The 20,382-nt window shown below is 37.4% G+C and overlaps 1 protein-coding gene across 1 annotated transcript in view; it reads left to right on the top strand.

Annotated features, from left to right (window-relative positions):
* Nucleotides 1-20,382, top strand: part of DNAH3 (dynein axonemal heavy chain 3) — a 53,876-nt gene that overhangs the window by 9,234 nt on the left and 24,260 nt on the right. Inside the window, exons 12-35 of the mRNA XM_038150858.1 lie at nucleotides 317-453; nucleotides 611-716; nucleotides 1,277-1,455; nucleotides 1,742-1,926; nucleotides 3,256-3,379; nucleotides 3,944-4,100; nucleotides 5,857-6,001; nucleotides 6,283-6,494; nucleotides 6,755-6,846; nucleotides 7,271-7,385; nucleotides 7,874-7,990; nucleotides 8,167-8,346; nucleotides 9,451-9,587; nucleotides 10,222-10,423; nucleotides 10,998-11,090; nucleotides 11,399-11,509; nucleotides 13,152-13,266; nucleotides 13,662-13,860; nucleotides 14,888-14,996; nucleotides 15,325-15,438; nucleotides 16,535-16,711; nucleotides 17,698-17,789; nucleotides 18,193-18,412; nucleotides 19,207-19,341. Of these exons, the coding sequence (XP_038006786.1) occupies nucleotides 317-453; nucleotides 611-716; nucleotides 1,277-1,455; nucleotides 1,742-1,926; nucleotides 3,256-3,379; nucleotides 3,944-4,100; nucleotides 5,857-6,001; nucleotides 6,283-6,494; nucleotides 6,755-6,846; nucleotides 7,271-7,385; nucleotides 7,874-7,990; nucleotides 8,167-8,346; nucleotides 9,451-9,587; nucleotides 10,222-10,423; nucleotides 10,998-11,090; nucleotides 11,399-11,509; nucleotides 13,152-13,266; nucleotides 13,662-13,860; nucleotides 14,888-14,996; nucleotides 15,325-15,438; nucleotides 16,535-16,711; nucleotides 17,698-17,789; nucleotides 18,193-18,412; nucleotides 19,207-19,341 (3,453 nt within the window). The remainder of the gene's footprint in view (nucleotides 1-316; nucleotides 454-610; nucleotides 717-1,276; nucleotides 1,456-1,741; nucleotides 1,927-3,255; nucleotides 3,380-3,943; nucleotides 4,101-5,856; nucleotides 6,002-6,282; nucleotides 6,495-6,754; nucleotides 6,847-7,270; nucleotides 7,386-7,873; nucleotides 7,991-8,166; nucleotides 8,347-9,450; nucleotides 9,588-10,221; nucleotides 10,424-10,997; nucleotides 11,091-11,398; nucleotides 11,510-13,151; nucleotides 13,267-13,661; nucleotides 13,861-14,887; nucleotides 14,997-15,324; nucleotides 15,439-16,534; nucleotides 16,712-17,697; nucleotides 17,790-18,192; nucleotides 18,413-19,206; nucleotides 19,342-20,382) is intronic.

Genomic DNA, 20,382 nt, shown 5'->3' with positions numbered 1-20,382 from the left:
GTTCTGAATGAGGCTGAAGACTGACGTAGAGGATGAAGATGAGGATTGTGAATCATGAACTGTGCAAACTTTTTGGTTATAGAAGATATTTTTCAGATTCAAGTTATATAGAAGCACTGGTTTGATTTCCAAATTATTTTCTCAAGCAAACTGTATGAGTAACCAAGTGTTAATTATGGATCAGAGCATTTTCACATTGCACTGTTTTTACCAAATAATGATATTTTAATGTTGGAGGTGAATGGGTAATAGAATACTTTTTTTTTGTTTTTGCTATTCTGTGTCTTGTTACAGTATTTGTAATGATTTCCTTTAGATAGAGAAACTTCTGTTTCCAGAATTACGAAGACGTGACCTCACTCTCAATACAGTCAAACCACATGAGTCATTGTTTGTAGAATATATAAACAAACTTGAGAAGATCTTTGAAAGCAACATAGTTGGTCCAAAGAAGTAAGTTTTGGCTGGTAACTCCATTGCCCTTCTAAACCCTCAGTTTCATAGTACTGTCCATGTGACTAAATAGACAGTTTGAGTGCATTTGTTTCTTTCTATAGAAAAACTTTGCATCAGAAACTTATATTTGTTTTTGTTGTCTTCTGTGTTTAAGGTATTTAAATGTGTACAGGAAGTACAGCAATCTTTTGAACAACAAATCACGGCAAGATGTCTCAAAATTTTTGGAAAAAGTTCCTTCTTTAGATGCTTTAACTGAGGTAATGTGTTCCTGACAAGTGCAGCGTGTCCATGCAGCTGCTAAAACATCCCACATGACTTCTTCACTTATTGCCTCAAAAACAAATCATTTATTTTACCTTTGGGAATACAAGGGAGTGCTCATTTACATAGCCCCTTCCTTTAGGGCTGCTGTGCAGGTGTGGGAGGAGGTTTCTTTATCACCTTCTGTCAGTTTTGTTGTTCTTTCTTAGCAGAAAGGCTGCCCAGACTATTTGGTTAATCTGCAGCTTGCTTGTCTCTCAAATGTCTTGTCCTCAGTCAGCCCTCTTTATTCTTCCCTTTGCTCCCTGAGTTAACATATGGCTAAATGCTTCCCTAGGCAGCTTGGGGTCTTGCCTACTGTGGCAAATTACTGTGCAAAGCTTTCAGCCCTGGAATCTGTGGATAAGAGCAGGTCTCAGGAAAGATAAAAATGAGTTTTCCTTGTTCTGTTTAGAATAAATGATCCCGTTTGTTGGATGGAAACTATTAGTTGTGTCAGATTTTTCAGCTATAGACTTTCAGGAAAAATAACAGATTTATTATATTCTGTTCTTAGAAGATTGACAGCTTCACAAAACTGAAAGGAGAGATTGCTTCTATGGATATCACTGTTCCTCTGGCCATGTTCTGTCTGGATGCTTTACAGCTGAATGAGGAACTCTGCAATCGGACCCAGAATCTCAAAGACATATTGATTGAATTTGAAGTGGTGGAAAACAGACAGTTAAATCAAAGGTACCTGTTTGCATGGATGGTTCTTGGTGTCTGCCTGCATAGATGCTGTATATCTGTGGATGAGATACCTTTACTCATCTGCTGGGGTTTTTAGTGCTGACCTGACATGTGCAAGATGGGCAGCCTGGCTGAACAGGAAACTTTGGATAGAGCTCACAGGGAAAAAAAAAAGTTCATTGTATGAAGAAATCTAATATTTTTTTCAAAGACAAAATCTTTTTACTAGATTTTGCCTCTCTGTTCATTTACAATCCCAGTGATATGTCTGTTCTCTTTTTTGTTGAAGAATTTGTGAGGACTTTAACTTTATTGCAAAGAGAATGAGTGAGGTGCCTCAGAACACTGAACAGTTAGTGGAATATGAAGCATTCTTAAAGAAATCCAGTGAAGTTACTGTTGTTAAACTGAAAAAGGATCTTGAAAAAGCAGCACACAGGCTGCAAATCCTCATGGACTATGCTGATCTCTCTGGTATGTCTAACTACAGAATATAAAATTTCCATATGAAAATATTTATATATAAATAATGGGCTTTGCATGCCTAGATGTTGCATCTTCTAGGGTGCTAATGGAAAGTTCCAAAAGAAATAGAAAGGAAATAAAAATAATTTAATAGAGGCCAAAATGTACCAGTGCAGCAAGGAATGGTAGAGGAATGGCACACAACACAGACAGAGCTTTTTAACCTGTTTTAGGTATTATCAGGTCAATGTTATGTAATCTGGCCAAATGATGCTACACCTCTATGTTATTAAATAAAAATTCTCCACGTAAAAGCCATCCAAAAAGCTATGTGCCAAAGGCCCTATTACAGCATGTAGAAAGTGTGAGAACTTGCATCTCTGCAGCTGAGGATTAGATCAGAACAGGCCTTTAGTTGTTTTGCTGTCAGGGTTTGCTGTTCTTAGTTAATATGAAGGCTGTTCTCTAAGACTCGAGATACATCTGGAGAAGTTACTTTTAGTTTGCATTTTTATCCAAATCAAAAATATAATTCACAGATGCAGTCTGTTATTTGCTGCACCTAAAAAGGGAGTGCAGTTAAATGAATGCAAACCTATTTTAGTGTCAGGATGATACTGTTTCCTTAAGCAGAATACACTCTTGGATCAGACAATGATAGAAATAACGAGGATATTTCATATTTAATATTTAATAAACATGAAATAAGAGTTCATTATTGATGAAAATCGGGATGCCTACGGAAGCCAGGACAATTTTCTGTTACATTTTGGACTGGAGTGTTTGCAATTCAGTACTTCAGAATTACATTTTCTCTGTAGCTGGGTTTATAAACATGTGTCCTACATTAGTTATAATGACCTAAGTGCACTGAGCAAACAGACAGATATGAAGATGTGTGGTCATCTTGTAGTTGTGATGCTCTAGCTTTTGTGAATAATTCAGCATTTACAGATTGAGGACTAGAAATGGTTTAAACATTTATTCAACTTATGTAGGTATAATATACATTTAGTTAGGAGTGGTCTCTCTGTGTGTAGTTGAATGGAATTGATATTCTGGAATACCTGTTCTTACTAACTGTCTCTGCCTAGCTAACATCTTATTTAGATAATTTCACATTCTTAACTTGATTTTACAGTTTTGCTGTCAATCAGACTTGTTTTAGGGAAGAGTTTCTTTGCAGTAAAGATAATCCAGCCACCAGTTTTTTGCTTATTCCTAAACATGGTTTAACTATTTTGCTTGTTAGTAGCCATTCTATTACATAATAACCATTCTCCTAAATTATTGGTTAAAAGGTATTTTCTTAAAGGTGACTATATTTTTTTATTTTAGATGAGGACATAAACCTGAACAGCACAGTTTTCCTATGGCCTGATGAGATACAGAAAATATTTAAAAGCAGTAAAAATATGTTGACTGACAGGAGGGTTCAGGTGGAGAGGGCATTGTTTGAGAGGTATGGTGTTAAGTAATTTTTTTTCACTGGGTATTTTTAAAGAAAAGAAAAAATCTCAGTATGAATAGAAGGGAGATAATTTCAAAGAAGAAGAACTTAGAAGGAACCTGAGAAAGTAAGGAATAAATCTAGCTTGTATTATGGAGATTTCTGAAAAATACTATTGATAAGGGTGGATTAGAGTATCCCTACACTTAAATAGATCTGAAAGGAGGAATGGAGGATTGGTCCAGAGTATTCATAATTTTATGTTGTTATATTGATTAGTACAGCAGTACACATAGTTTTGTTACATTGTTTTCACTCTTCCTTTATTTTCTCCAGGTAGTAGAGGTAGCAAATGTAAGTAAATCAATTGTGAGGTTTGAAAATGAGCCTTGAGTTCTAATCCTGTGAACTGCATAGTATTGATGTAAACGATTAGTGAGCTTTCACTGGCATCTGTATTTACACTAGTATTGAATCAGATTTCATGTGACAGTGCCTGTTGTAATTAATAAAATAATTGAAGTCAGAAAAGAAATGAAACACAACATCATATTACTTTAGCTGTCTTTATCTTAGGTGTTCTAAGTTTAAGGAAACTCTAGAAGCTTATAATAAAGAATTAGAAAGCTACAAAAAGCGGGGAGATATCGTGACCGCAGAAGAATTGAGGAAGAATACTGAGAATTTTGAAAAGTTAAATAAGAATATAGCTGATGCTCTAGCAGAATTTGAGGTTAGTATTTATTAATTGAGTATGGAGTGGGTTACAATGTGCTGGATGAGCAAAAGTTTGGTTGCTGCCCTGATTTTTTTTTTCAGGGTTCTGGCCTTATGTTGTTAAGATGGCTTTAAAACTTCCAAATTCACCAAGATGTGGCAAATATCTTCATGTCCCTATATGCTGATTTGTCCCAACTACTGAGTCGAAGAACAAATTTAGGGAAAAAATATTCCAGGGAGTTTTTAAAATTGAAATAATGAATTTCAGTGTTTCCAAGCAGTCAGTAGTACCAAGATGCTATCTAGAGAAAACAGTTCTTCTGGCAGTGTTGGCAGAGGCAGAATGTAAGGGAGCTGGCGTTTTTCCTGAATCATGGTTTTTGCACTGGAGCTGTGTTTTCAGTCCCTCTGCTTGTTCTCTAATGAAACCCAAATGTTTTTCAACTGTTTGTATAAGTTCCATTTAATCCTGATAGGCATTAAATATACATTTTATCATATAACAGGAATTTCAAATGCTAAAAAACAAACTGAAGACCAAGATTTCTAGATTCTATTCAGGGCTCTCTATCCAATTTACTGTATCATCCTAAGTTGAACAGTTTATCTCAGCTGTGACTCTGCTGGGAAACTAGAAGGGTTGTCTTTGAGAGATCTCACAGGCATTGTGAGGCTTAATTAGTCCTCTAAATCACAGGGAGAGAATGAGATTTCTCCATATGTGGAGCCATAAGGGTCAAGATTTTAATTAAGTCCCACTCAAAAGAAGAAATGAAACCAATTAATTGAGTTTAGAATTTAAATAAACTGGTAGTCCTACACATCAACACTATTAATCTGATTTAAATGCATCTAGTGTATTTAATTAGTGTGAGTTTACAGCACGGATATGTTGTTATAGGTGGATCAGAACAACTAATTAAGCCCAAGTTTCTTAATGCATGATTGCAATGAGAGGTATATCCACACAATTTAAATGACATGACAATTATCTCAGTCAATACATGAATTTAAGTACTATCTTAGAATATGGATCTTTATATTTTTTCAGCCTGCAGCTCATATTGAATGATTGCAAGTTTTATGAAAGGCCTGTTAGCATTATAAAAGCACAGACTCAGGACTCAATCTGAATTCAGTGTCTGTATTTCAGACAGCATTTCTTGTGCTTCACCTCTCTACCTGTAAAATGAAGAAGACAATATTTTTTAAAATCTAAATCTTTGCACACTGAATTTTACTGTAAAATCTTCTGGATGAAGACAATGTCTTACCACGAATAAACACAGAAATCAACACCTGTTCTGGTGGGAGCTTCCAGATAATTCTGTAAAAGAAAAAAACCTAATCACAAGTTTAAAAAAAAATCCTGCAAGCCTCTCTAACTGAGGGGCTTACATTTAGATTTCACTGTTCATTGGAAACTTGTGAGCCTTGTTTACCTGAATTCCATGGTACATTATCTTACTCTAAAATAGAACTGGATTTTAAAATTTATTTGAGTAGTAAAAGATACCCACAAATGCTGGGTTAGCCATTGGACTTGATCTTAGAATGGTTTAGGTTGGAAAAGACCTCTATGATTCTATGAAAGAACCAAGGGAATTTTCAAGAACACCGTTACATTATGCACCTAAAATCCACAGGCCTATATCAACAGATCTGTCTGACTTTAGGACATAATTATGTACAGTATTGTCTGTTTAGAAGTTTAAACAACAATGGGAATTTTTGATGGGAATAACATGCTTTTCTTTTTTCCCCCAAAGGGTATTAATTATGAAGAAGATTTGCTTGGGCAGGAGAAGAGTCAATTTCCTCTCTTGCAATCTATAATTACAACCAAAGAACCTTTTGAGCAGCTTTGGGTAACAGCATATGCTTTCCATACCAAATCTGAGGCATGGATGAATGGTGAGGCTTTGATGTTCATTTGAAGAAACATGTTATTTGCAGTTAGTTGAGTAGAAGCTGAGACAGTTGATTAGTCATGAGAAAATAATTTAAAGGAATAAATGCTGTTAAGCAGTGTGAAATAGAGTTACTGACTTGGATTTTGCATTAAGATAATTTTTTGTAACACAGTTGATTTCCAGTTAGAGGACAATGATGAAAAATAGCTGTAATTAAACCAGCCTGGGAAATCTCCTTGTGCTGAAGTGCCTGCTGTGCTTTTTTTATGCTGCTGTATTCAGGACCTCTTCAGCAATTGAATGCTGATGAAATTAATGAAGAGGTTGGAAATATGTGGAGAACCATGTACAAGCTCTGTAAGAGCTTCCCAGATGTGCCTGTGCCCAGGCGCATGGCAGAATCCATGAAATTCAAGCTTGATAAATTTAAACAGCATCTTCCTGTCCTGGCCATTGCCTGCAATCGTGGAATGAAGGAGAGACACTGGGAGCAGGTACTTTAAACTCTGCTTTAACTGTGGAGATATTCTTCCATAGAAACTGTCAGTCCAATACCTTTTATCCTGTGACATGATAGATCCTGTTTTGAAATTTGTAACTCCACAGGCAGAAGCTTCTTTAAATTAATAATGCATGGCAGAAAAGCAAATTAGGGTGTTGGACTAATACTTCGTTGGAATTTGTTGCTTGCTGTTTGAAAGTATTTTACAAAAAGGCATCTTGATAATAGATTTATTTCTTACTTTATTTTCAGATTAGTAAAATTGTAGGATGTGAGATCAAACCGGATGAAAACACTAACCTTAAATACATATTGGACTGTGGACTCTCAAAATTTATTGAAGAGTAAGAAGTTTAATCTAGTCTAATTTTTTAGACATTGTATTTCATAGCTCACATACCAAATATTAGTTCTTTTGGGGTTTTGTTTGCTGTTAGAAAATGCTGTAAGATCAGCTATACTTTTCAAGGTGTGAACTGTCTGTAGTTCTTGTAGCACAGAGGCATAAAAATCCAGTTGTATTCCTAAATCACCTTATTTGCCCATTCAGACTTTTCTGTCTTTATTGGTCTTCCAATTAATGTCAATATCTCTAACTTGGTGAAGCTCCAAGTGGACAAATATTCCTTGAAGAAAGAGTCTATGATATTATTAAGAAATAATTATTAAAGGTAGTCTGATCTGCAACTCTACCTACAACTACATTTTTTTTTTGCTCTTCAGCTATGTTACAAAATCATTTCAAAGATATATTTCATTTCAATTTAGAATAGAACCTGTTGGAGCAGCTGCAAGTAAGGAGTATTCCTTAGAGAAATCAATAGAGAAAATGAAATCAGAGTGGGTCAATGTACACTTTGGTTTGGCCAAGTACAGGGATACTGTAAGTAAACACTAAATCAATATATATATCTGAAAATAATTCCTTTGATTCTGAATACCAATTGAGAAATATTAGAGGGGTGTTACTGCTGATTCATTGTGGCCCAATGGAAAGTTGTATCTAAGCCCACAGCCGAGCAAATGTCTCCATTATTATAACTCCTTTTATGTGGATTTAAGTATCTGGAGAGCTTGTGGTCTTACAAACTCATCCTAATAAATCTGTGAGCCTGAGGACTTCCCCAGTATTGTATGGAAAGCTGGACAGTAGCAAAATTTTAACTTGCCCAGAAGAAAGAAGAGTCACAGTGATTGAGTCAGAAGGCACCAGCTTCCTATCACAAAACAATCTCTGTCTGGACCTTTGAAATAGAGGTGTACAGAAGAGATTCCATTTGATATCTTCACATGATAAAGGAGGGGGGAGCAGGATGAGTGGTGAAATAAAGTGACAGCCATTTGACTTACCAAAATGTGATGTGTTCACAGGACACCAACATCCTGTCATCAGTGGATGACATCCAGCTTTTGTTGGATGATCACATTGTTAAGACTCAGACAGTGTGTGGCTCTCCCTTCATCAAACCAATAGAAGCTGAATGTCTGGTAAGGAAAAGCCAGTTTGACTGAGCTTGCATGTCTCATAATAAGCTTTCCTCAAGTGCTTCAGGGTATTTTGACATGATAAGACATTAGACAGTTGTTAACTAAGAACACATGTTCATATTTTTGATTTTTTTCTTCTTGTAATTTTGCTTAACTACTAAATGTTTTCATTGCAGGCTTGGAGAGATAAGCTGTGTTTAATGCAAGATATTATAGACAGTTGGTTAAAATGTCAGGCAACATGGTTGTATTTGGAACCAATTTTTAGTTCAGAAGACATTATAGCTCAAATGCCTGAAGAGGGCAGAAAGTTTAAGATTGTGGATTCATACTGGAAAGACATTATGACAGAAGTGGTAAGTGCTAACGTTTAATTAATTGTGCATTTTTATGCACACCTGGTAACATGATTATTAGTATCATGTGCATACACAGTTCTTTTCTGCAGTTGGGTATTTGAATCGATGGAGTGGCAAATCCTTTACTAAAGTCCAACAAATTCTAGTCTTGCAGTAAAATTGTAGATTACATCATTATTGCATTGAGATTTCTGTAAAGGCTGGGTGGTGAAGGGTGAATCATAGCTCAAGGAAAATGAATTCTAAATGTTTTAGCTTTGTTATGGTGAAATGGTCAGAATTAGGTAGAAAGATGAATGATTTGTGCTTTTAGGATCTGGCTACGACTTCACTGACAAGGTACAAAGCTTTGTCTGGATACAGTGAGAGTTTGCATTAGACTTACAGGGTGTACACACTTTTGGAGCAACTGGATTTTTTTCATGTGATTGTTCTCTAATATGTGACAGCATGGATATTCAAAAATTTAGTGAATGGGGGCTGTCACAGTAATGTGTCAGGTTAAGATAATGGGGATAGGAAGTGCAATTTGGTTACTTGTTCAATTCCTGTAAATAAGAAGTTGAGTAAGAGGCCAGACAGTGGTGGTGTGAGCTGAGATGTTTGTCAAAATCGCTGGGAGTGTGGGGTTGTATGGTAAAGATGTTGAAATAATCAGTATAGCTAAGTAGGAGTTGAGACCTGTCCAACAGCCAGCTCAGACTCTGTGAATGATGAGGCTGCACTGAAACAGAACCCTCTGAAGAGGAATGTTATCAGAAAGAGAGAACAGGGAAAAATTGTCATGTGCTGTGTCTCTGATAGAACTTACTTGTGAGTGTAAAATAATGTAGGAAGCTCAAGACACAGGAGCAAGTGCCAAAGATCTTATTTGTTGATATTTCCTTCATTAATGTCTATGAATTTCAAGTTGGTACAATTGACAGTCTGAAAAGCAAAGCTATCAAATAATGCAAATGTATTTAATACCATGAAAGCACACTACAGAGAAGAATTACAGCATTTTAGCCTCCTGCAGTATATGTGATTGATGCTTACAATTTTAATGTAAAACTTTTTGCAATTTTTAGCAGTTTCTTCTATGTGTGTGTTTTTATAAAGGTGAAAGACACAAAGGTACTTGTAGCAACTGAACAACCCAAGATGTTAGACAGACTTCAGGATGCAAATGCTCTCTTAGAGGACATTCAAAAGGGGCTGAATACTTACCTGGAGTCGAAAAGATTATTTTTCCCAAGGTAAATTAGTTAAATAGGCCTAAGTTAGAAACAAGAAGCTGTAAGCTCTTTCAAACCATTTCTACTGAACTTAAGTCTCATTTTATAAATATATGTGGGACACAGTCACATGCAGCAAAAAATGAAAAGCTGTTCTCATCTCCAGACATAATTTGTTTTCCTCAGTTGTGAAATGCCAGAACAGGTGGGGATGGGGAGGCACAATCTGTCTATCACAATGTAAACTTGGATCAGAAAGGCATTATTACTTACAGGGTATTTTTGAAGGAGCCTTCCCATGGCTGATATGCAATTATGTCCCTGCCCCACCCTCTTTAGAGGTGTGTGATGTGTGGGAGTTGTTCATGATCACAAGGAGCAGGATTCAGAGTTTTTACAGGGTACTAATGGCTGGCTGGAGCCATCTGGTCTTCCCTCTCTGAGTTTGAGAACCCTTATTCTTCCTTTGCATTGAAATTCTGAAAAAACAGATGTGATGAGTTTTATAATGTTAAAAATTGCTTAAGGAAAGGGATTTGAGATAATAATTTCCTCTCTGATACACTAGTATCTTAAGCAACAATAAAACCAATTGTATGAGTCGATTATTAATGGAAATTTTCATGATTGGAAAGTAATTGTATTTTTCTGGCAGATTCTTTTTCCTGTCAAACGACGAGCTGCTTGAAATACTGTCTGAAACAAAGGATCCACTTCGAGTACAACCACATTTAAAGAAGTGTTTTGAAGGAATTGCTAAACTGGAGTTCACAGAAGATCTGGAGATCATTGGCATGATCAGTTCAGAGAAAGAAGTAGTTCCTTTCATAGATAAAATCTATCCAGTGAGAGCAAATGTAAATAGTTTTTTAAATTTTACTGTATGAAATTAGATTAATACATAATACATTGCATGAAGTGTATGTTTTTGAATTAGGTTTAAACCATTTAGGATCACATCATGAAAGGAGTTTAGGAAGTGAGAGTGCAGACTGGTATTCTAGAATAAAAAGGATTTCCTACAAAAAAGGAGTAAGACATACCAGTTTTGCAGAAAATTCCTCTGAAAGGTGGGGCATGTTGTGAGTTACAGACACTCTTTTCCCTTAATCCTGCAGGAACAAAGCATGCCCTGGGTTAAAATGAGCAGGCTTAGCTGATGATGCAATCTGTGTTTTTTGTTTGAGCTTATATCAAACAAATTCGGCTGTTTCTTTAGCTGGGTTGTCTTTATATACCTGCCTTCAGACAGTGTAAACTACAGTATTACCAGTCATATTTTGGGTAATTTCCACCTTTATTCCTTTTATATACAACACCCAGATCTGATGAAAGCATATTTAAGCCTAAAACTTTTCAAATAATTTGTCATTGGAGAAGAATACAATCAGGAAATGTGTATTAACTCTTAACTGTTCTTCTTTCTTGAAGGGCATGGTAGAAAAATGGCTTCTGCAAGTAGAAGAAATGATGTTGGCCAGTGTAAGACAAGTTCTTCAAGATGGCATAAAAGGATATAGCCAGGTAATTATTCCTGAACTGTGGTATAGATTAGATTTCACAAACAAATATACATGAATAGGTTGCTCAAAGTCTTAATCAAGGAAACATGTTTGAAGCTAAGTGGAATCCAGCTTTTCTTATTCAATAGTACCAATTTGAAGTTTTAGTTCTGAAGTTTCAGGAAGAAAAAGTATTAAAGCTTTAGATGCTGATTCTCATTTATTTGCAGCATGAGACAAAAGACATTTCAAGAAAGTAATTTTTCTCAGTGTCATAATCTAATGTGTTTATATGACTTCTTGTGTCTGAAATTGATCTTTTGGTTAAAGGTTCCTCGGAAAGAGTGGGTACTTCAGTGGCCTGGACAGACAGTTATTTGTGTTTCATCCATTTACTGGACAGAAGAAGTATCTGAGGCTATAAGGAAAAAGGCTTTACAAGTAAGATTTTCTTATAACTTTCTATTTCTAGATGCTGAACACTGATTAATTAATTAAAAGCTTCTAGCAAAGAAGATCCTCAACAAGATATTGCAATTGACTCATGCAGTGCTTTATTTTGTTTTTCCTTTTGCATTGGGTCTTAGCAGAGGTTTTTTTCCCATTTACTTTGGTGTGTATCAGGAGAAATCCTACTGAAGGAAATTGTATCACTTCATTTATGAGTGATACTGGTGTGAATTAAAGTACCAAACAAAAAGTGACAGACTATTGTTAAACACTATGTATTTTTATTTCTAATTCCTGTCTCTCCATGGAAAGCCTCAGAGAAACATGCAGGCAGAAATCTCTCCTTAGAGGTGGGTGCAGTTATTTCAGAGAATCACAGAATCAATGAGGTTGGAAAAGACCTCTGAGCCCATCGAGTCCAACCCATGGCCCAGCAGCACCTTGTCAGCCAGGCCCTGGCACTGAGTGCCGTGTCCAGCCTCCTTAAACACCTCCAGGGACAGTCACTCCATCACCTCCCTGGGCAGCCCCTTCCAATGTCTAATCACTCTTTCTGTGCAGAAATTATTCCTGATATTCAATCTAAACTTCCCCTGGCACAGCTGAAGACTATGTGCCCTTGTCCTGTCCCTTGTTACCTGGGAGCCCAGACCTCACCTGGCTCCAGCCTCCTTTCAGGGAGTTGTAGAGAGGGATAAGGTCACCACTCATTTCTCTGGTTGTTGCTTGACTCTCCTGGTGAAGAAGGTGCAGCAGCCGAACTTTTTATTTCATGCAAGAAACTTTTCTTATGTGTTCATAGAGCCTCTGTCTCTAAAGCAGTTTTAGCTATCACTTCCCTGAGGCTTTACTCAAACATATGCTCAAGTAGTGGAAATAATTTCTGTTTAATTCAATGGGCTTTTCTGTGATCCTATTTAAGCTGGGTGGATAAGGATTTATTTGGGGATAAAGTCTGTCAGCAGAATGTTTGGGCTGTTTTTTAAATGTTGAAATAGAAAAGTATTAATAAACATTACATCAAATACTACGTTTTAATAAAGCCTTTTTGTTTCTGTATCCTTACTGAATATCTTAGCTTTAACTTGCCTGCATTGTTTAACACCAGTTGAAGATATTATTCAATATATCCAGACAGAACTAAAATGTTTATTACTTTCAGAGAAAGGATCTTGAATAACCCATAGCTGAAGAAAAATGAGAAGGAATCACAGAACAGTGAATCACAGAATATAAGGGACCTCTGGACATCATGTAGTCCAACACCAGTTTAAAGTAGAGCCAACTAAATCATGTTGCTAATGGACTTGGTCCCATATGCCCATCGTTTCTTGTGTGGGGGAAGCTAAACAGAGAATATCTGCTCCTCTCCCATTGTAGTTTTGTCACTTCCATTAGGAAGAAAGATAAGCCTTCTGCTTATAAGCCTTCTTTCAGGCCATAAATATTTTTGAAGTGTTCATATTAAAATAAAATGCCAGTATACCAAAGAGAATTTAAAATGTTTGTGTGGTGCCCAGACTACCATTAATATGTTTTGTTTTAAGGGCCATCTCCAATGATTGCACCCACAGGAGCTTAGGAACTGCTGGCTGCAGCAAGCCATTAATGCCTGTGTTTGTTTCTGTGGCAGGATTTCTTGGAGAAGAGCAATCTGCAGATCAAGGACATAGTTGAGTTGGTGAGAGGAAAGCTGTCCAGTGGAGCCCGGCTGACCCTTGGAGCTCTCATTGTCATCGACGTGCACGGTAATGTGCAGCTGCTGCTCCCCTGGGACAGCTGGGGCAGTGCTGCTGTCAGTAGCTAGGTGGACTGTTGGAGAGAGACACCTAAAATGCTTTCTCTAAATTGAATCAGCCTTTACAGAGTTATTGCTCAGCTCTTTGGGCAAATGAGGGTTGTTCAGTACTGCACAAAGATCTCCCATCTACTTAGAACAGACACTGGAATCTAGTTACAATTAAACTGATTCCCTATACAAAGCAATTGCAAATTCCTCTCTAACATGAAAACCAGCCTTTAAATGTTGAATTGCTCTTACATAGCTCTAAGTAAATATTACTTTACTTGTAAGTTGTTTTAAGTAAACTACCACAGCAGAAGTGTCTAGATTTTTTTAAACAATCTGTGTCTTACTCTGCAGCTCGTGATGTGGTCTCAAAATTGGTTGAAGACAAAGTCACAGATCTGAATGACTTCCAGTGGATTTCTCAGCTGAGATACTACTGGACAGAGGATGATGTGATAGTGAGGATGATCACAACAGAAATCAAATATGGTTATGAGTACCTGGGCAATTCACAACGTCTGGTTATAACCCCACTGACAGATCGATGTTATAGGTAAGGACATACTGTCTGTGAATAATGCTTTCCTTTTTTGGATTGATCTGTGTTTACTTCCTTTTTCCCTGTTAATAATAGGAGGAACCTCAGAAGCTAAAATTTTCTTGTAGATTTTGCCCAAATATGGTAAAAATATTTACAAATATGGTAAAAATATTTATTTCTACACCAGTAGAGTAATAGATTCTACTGTATCCAAGAAGGTGCTTCTGAAAAGAGGTGGCAGCACATGGTATTGGAACTGCAAAGAATTCTGCAGTAGCACTGGTCAATTAATTTATCTGAAGTAAGACACACAGTTTGGATATGCCTGCCTGTAAGATAAATGAGGTAATTAAAAAGCCCTTCATAGATACTTGAATGCAGTTAGCTTCCTGTTCCTCCACTAGCTGAAAGGAAGTAATGGAAAGAAGTTGTAATGGAAATACTTCAGTCCTCAAGGTTAAAATATTCAAAGGCATTTCACATTTCACTTCTGGTGAGCCCTCAAGACATCAGTCAAAGCCTTTGAATGATGGTTTTGTAAAATAATCAGATCATTCCAGTATTAACAGGAATCTCATATTAGTAGGATGTTCACTTGAAAAGCAATGTGATTCCCAGGTTTTTGTAACAACCTTTATGCTTTCTAATCCATTTCTAAAGACTGGCTGAATTTATAAAGCCAGCTTCAAGCTCTTGCCAGTTCAAGTGCCACTTGAGGGAAATGTGTGCTTTTGCAGACTCTACCATTTTGCTCGTGGCACTGTTCATTTGCTTGTGTAATTGAGGGTATACAAGGAGGATGCATGTAAAGGAGGAAGCCTTGACATTCCTTTTAGGCCAAGTGGCTGAATGTGACCTTCCACAATTAGGAATCACTTACGAGACAATACTGGGTTTTTAGGGCAAGCTGTGAAGTCAGTAGAGAAACAAGTGAATTGTTTTCAGGAGAGCCTGTATAGGAAAGCATGTGTCAATCCATTCAGAAATAGTCTGATGTTAAAGATTGCTATTTCTAATGCCTGTGTTCTTGATAATGTAGGACATTAATGGGTGCCTTGAAATTAAGTCTTGGTGGTGCTCCAGAAGGGCCTGCTGGGACTGGCAAAACGGAAACAACAAAAGATCTAGCAAAAGCAATAGCTAAGCAGGTACCAAAACTCCCCTTTTTTACTTTATGTTTGGATATGTAGATATTAAAACGCCATTCTTAAGCAAGTGCTGCTTATTTTGTAGCTATTTATTTACAGTTGGACTCAAACATCTTAAAGGTCCTTCCCTGCCTAACGGTTCTGTGATTCTGTTCTTTATTCACAGAAATAGTTGGTAACAAACTCACATTTAGGACTGTGTCTATATGGCATCCTGGTTTTCTAATCCAAAATTAGCAACAATAATGCCTTCCCATTTTAGATGCTAAGAATGTTACAGTGGACTTTGTGGTAATACTGAGAAGTGTTCTCTGTGTTTTTGTTGCAGTGTGTTGTCTTTAACTGCTCCGATGGCCTCGATTACAAGGCAATGGGCAAGTTCTTCAAGGGGCTGGCACAAGCTGGGGCGTGGTCCTGCTTTGATGAATTCAATAGAATTGAGGTAATGTTTTAACTCAGACAAATAAAATGAGAAAGCTTCAATTTAAGACACAAGAAGTTTTAGATTTAGACGTGACAGCATTATTGCCAATTTTCTGCTTTTACTTGTGGTGAGGCCTCTTTTGATAATTAGTGACACAGAAATAGGCACTCTGCTGCCTGCTCTAGAAGCACATGCCTACCTGTGCTGTGTTGCAGTAGTGTTGTGTTCTGGGTCACTTTAGCTGAAAAAAATATGTTCCTTTACAATTTTTTTCTTTTGTATGTGCCACTCCTTTGTTGGGAAGGAAATGTTCTTGTCTTCTCCTTGAGAAATCAAGCTACAGGTGTGAAGTTGCATTTGTCTGTGTTCAGCACAGGACATACAAATCCCAGTGGAGGGATTCCTGTAATGACTAGAGCTGTGTCACTAAGTGAGTGACCTATTATCAATCTGTGTAAACTGACACATTTAATTCTCCCCTTGATCTTAGTCTGGTCTTTTTGGTTTTGTTTCATTTGGTCACTGATGACTTTGGATAAGTTTTATCATTACTTTGATGAAATCCCATTTAAGTACATACTTAGTAAATGTGGAAATTTCATCAAATTCTGTTTTGTATGTATTAGTATCTTTAACTCCTTAATTTTTCTGTTTTTCAGCTGCAGCTTTTTTCCTAGTGAATTTAAGCATTAGCATTTCTTTTCCAATATTCTGTAACCTTGATACTTTCAAACAATCAGCAAGCCTTACCTATTATTTACCTTCAATTTCGGGCATTGAGTGAATCAGTTTTTCTGGTCTGAGTTGAAGGGAAAGTGCTTTTAGAGGCCTCCAGAGGGAGTTCCTGTCCAAATAACTTAGATGTCTACATTCAGGCACACAGTATTTCCCTGAGGAGGTTTTTAGAAGCCTCTGTTGATCAGTCTCCGTTAGTCGAGTAGAGAATAGTGGCACTAAATTTCAGAGGATCCCCTCAATAGACAGCTAATACATAGGCTCAGGGCGATTTTTCCCTGGAGGAATGCAAATACAGCCATCAAAATATGTAACAAAAACCATTTTATATTGGTTCTCCAAGTGTCTTATGTTTTCCAATCTGTTCTGTCTGTATTAGGTTGAAGTATTATCTGTAGTTGCCCAGCAAATACTTAGCATCCAGCAAGCTATAATTCGCAAACTCAAAAAATTCATCTTTGAAGGGACAGAGATCTCTCTTAATCCCACATGTGCTGTGTTTATTACCATGAATCCTGGCTATGCTGGACGGGCAGAGTTGCCTGATAATCTGAAGGTAAGTCTGAAATCCTGCTTTCTTGTAGAAATTAAAATGAATTTGTGACTTCTTGTCTATAATAATAAAAAAGTCATCAATTGCATAATAAATGGATGTCTAATGGTTGCTTAGCTTAAGGAAGAAAAGTGCCATCACTCTGAACATTCCCTCCCTTGCTACTTCTGCTGAGCATGGCCCCATGTGCTCTGGAATATCCCTTGGCTGAGCTGTCCTGGCTGTGTCCCCTCTCAGCTCCTCGTGCACCCCCATTCTCCTGGCAGTGGGTGAGGAGCAGAAAAGGCATTGACTCTGTGTGAGCTCTGCTCTGCAGTACCTAAAACATCCCTGAATTATCCACACTGTTTCCAGCACAAATCCAAAACACAGCCTCAGGCCAGCTACTGTGAAACAATTTAACTCTACCCCAGCCAAAACTAGCACAACTGATAACCTATTCAAGTGTATCCTGCTGTGCTTTTCACCAAGCTTTAGTGAACAGTTCGGGTTGTACAAAATGCACAGAAGAAAGGTCTCTGACTAATCATATACCAGTTTACAGCTTTAACTGTACTCTCCTTAATTGGAAATTCTCTGTGTTTACAATGGTTTGGTGATCCAAATCCCACTATGGAGAGACTGGTATGGTCCTGGTTCTTATTCTGACATTGCCACAATTCTTTGTGTGATCTTTTACAAACATTGACCACACCATGTGCTGGATTGTTTGTTATGAAAGTGACAATTTCACCTCCCTTTTCCTCTATTTAGTTCTTTAGAATTGACTCTTTCTAAGCATTTGTTTCTGCAGTGCTTAGCACAGACCTCTTGAACCTCTTGATATGATCAGAATAGAATTGAATTTAAAGCAGTCTCATAGATTTCAGATGATTCATGAATTCTTTGCATTCATGAATTTATGGAGAGATGCTATTCTTACAAAACAGGCACAATTTATTGCAGTATTCCACAGTCAAAAGTTGGTGTCTTACTTTTTTTCCTTACAGGCACTGTTCCGAACAGTAGCCATGATGGTTCCAGATTATGCCTTGATTGGGGAAATTTCACTTTATTCAATGGGATTTCTGGACTCTAAGAGGTAAGACATGCTGAATTTTCTACCTTAGTTGAGTCTGATATACTTCATTCCTCTATAAGGCATATATGTGTGTTTGAGGCATGTATGGAAGGCTGTCCATGTTTTATTTCTCCAGAAAGCACTTTTTAATCTCCTGCTTTCTTGTCAATTCTCATTTACCGCCTCATGTTGCCAATGTGCACTTCTACGCAGAATAATTTGGAAAATGCATCAAAATATCATACAGAATTCCTAGATGATGCACACATTCCATAGCAGTCTTGCTTCCCAGGTGTCTTGGGCCATCTTGTCAGCTGCTGTGTCTTAGAATCACTGCAGATACTTTGTGTCTATAGGAAGGTGAATTATTTTTCTTGCATGGTGAGATATTTTCACTCTACATGTTGTATTTTATTATCCACAGTCTTGCCCAGAAAATTGTTGCCACTTACCGTTTGTGCTCGGAGCAGTTGTCATCTCAGCACCACTATGATTATGGGATGCGGGCGGTGAAATCTGTCCTGACAGCAGCAGGGAACCTAAAACTGAAGTACCCAACTGAAAATGAAAGTGTGTTGTTGCTTCGGGCTTTGCTGGATGTTAATTTGGCCAAGTTCTTGTCCCAGGATGTGCCATTGTTTCAGGTGAGGTATCAGGCCAGTGTGTTTTAGGTTTTATGATGATGAGATTGTTATAAGAACTCAGAGAAACAGGTCATTATCTCAATTTATAACAGTTTGATCTAGATGATGACATATTAGTGTAGAGTTGTTTCACTCCACTGATCTGGAGGAACTCTTTGGTTCTGTTAGGATTATTTTGAAAAGCAAACTTTCAATGGTGCCTTTAAATTTATTCTATAAAATGTTTTAGATGATATCTTGTTAAAAACCATCTTGTGCTTTCATTCATGAAAATAATTCTTTGAAGTTTGTTTTCTGGCTTTGCGCTCCAAAAGAGATGTGGATAATTAAGTTAACGTCATTTAGAAATTTGAGTTCAGAATAAAAATGATGTTTCTGTTTGCATGCTGCTTTAAAAGCAAAGAAATAAGATACAAAGCAGTAAATACTGAGGACTAAAAGCTAGGGTAGAAGCACAGCCAGAGTCACTGCGCTGAAATTTTGGAACACATTTAATCACTGAAATTCATTCAACCGCTTTCACATCATTTTTTGTAATCCTGATGGGGGCAAATTTGCAAAGGTTAAGCTTCTTTTTACAATAGCAAGGTGTTGATGAAAACTGCAGGCACGGGTTTCTGTTTCATGTGCACAGAATACTTCCATGGCTACAGTTTGCCTAGAAGTTAGTTTTGTCCAGCTGAGGACATTTGATTTTAAGCCCCTGTTATCTGTATGAATATTGTTTTACTTGGGAATGTTCTCATTTTGTAACCTGTGTTTAAATAGTGTTCTATTCTGTCTTTCCTTAACAGGGTATCATATCTGACCTCTTTCCTGGAGTGGTTCTTCCTACGCCAGACTATGATGTATTTATCAAGGCACTAACTGAAAATATTGAAAAATTGAATCTTCAACCAGTGCCATGGTTTATTGGAAAAATTATTCAGGTTTATTTTCATATACTTCTGGGGAAGAAAAGCATGAGAGCAGAAACACTCTTCATTCACTGTCTGTGTCATGATGAATAGCTAATAGTTTCCTTACCAATTAATGGAATATTACAAATGGGGTATTTTTACAGAGTACAAATCATGGACTAAAAGCCTGCTTTGGTCACAGTGATTTTGTAATTCAGTCTGTGAAGGAGCTAATGTGTGCAGGCACATTGTAGGGCTTGTGCTTCAGGATAGAAAATTAAACTGAATCTGTAACTAACTGAGGCAGTGTGGCCTAGTAAACAGAATGCTGGACTGGGAGTCAGGCTCTGTTCCCAGTTCTGTGCAGTCTCCTTGAGAAGTCTTGAAAGAGGTGACCTTGTTTATGCTTCACTCCCAGCCCTGTGTTCCCACTGCCTCCCCTTTACTAGTACTGGGGACATTTAAAACAATACTTAACCTTTTTTCTTGTGCAGCTTAGTGACAGGGTAATGGCAAGGATAAAAGTGTGTGGCCTAGGCCAGAGTCATCAGTGGCCTCTCCAACAGCAGTTCAGACTTCATGGCTTTTGTTCAGACTTGCTTTCTAAACCATACTGTATCTTTCATTTAAACAGGGGTAGTGTTAACTGGTCAGGAAGCTGAAATATTATTAAAAAAATCTTCTTAGAGGTTTTTACAGGTCTGCTTGATGGTGGTTTTGCTTTGACTTGAGCTTTGACAAGATTGCAGTCCAAAATCAGCCTCCATGGAACTGTCCATATGCCAGATGTAGTTTCAGTCCCTTTTTGCCAGCTTCATTGGTAACCACTGATTTCAGTTCAGGGCTGTGATCTACAGTGTCTGGTTGGTGCCCTCACACCCTGTACAATGCTGCTGTTGCAGTGGAGGGATGACATTTAGCAGGGAGAAAGGGAGGATGCCTGGGGAAAAACAGCTTCTTAAATTGTTTCAGTGAGAATTGCCATAAAAGCATGACTGCCCTCTGATTTGGATTAAGGCTTTGATCAGCCAGCAGAGTGCAGAGATCTGGTTGTGCCACATCTGAATGCAG

The sequence above is a fragment of the Motacilla alba genome, chromosome 14 (assembly GCF_015832195.1).
Source record: "Motacilla alba alba isolate MOTALB_02 chromosome 14, Motacilla_alba_V1.0_pri, whole genome shotgun sequence".
Classification (NCBI taxonomy): Eukaryota; Metazoa; Chordata; class Aves; order Passeriformes; family Motacillidae; genus Motacilla; species Motacilla alba.
Note: the sequence above shows the minus strand (reverse complement) of the source record. Positions and strands in the feature narration are given on the sequence as shown.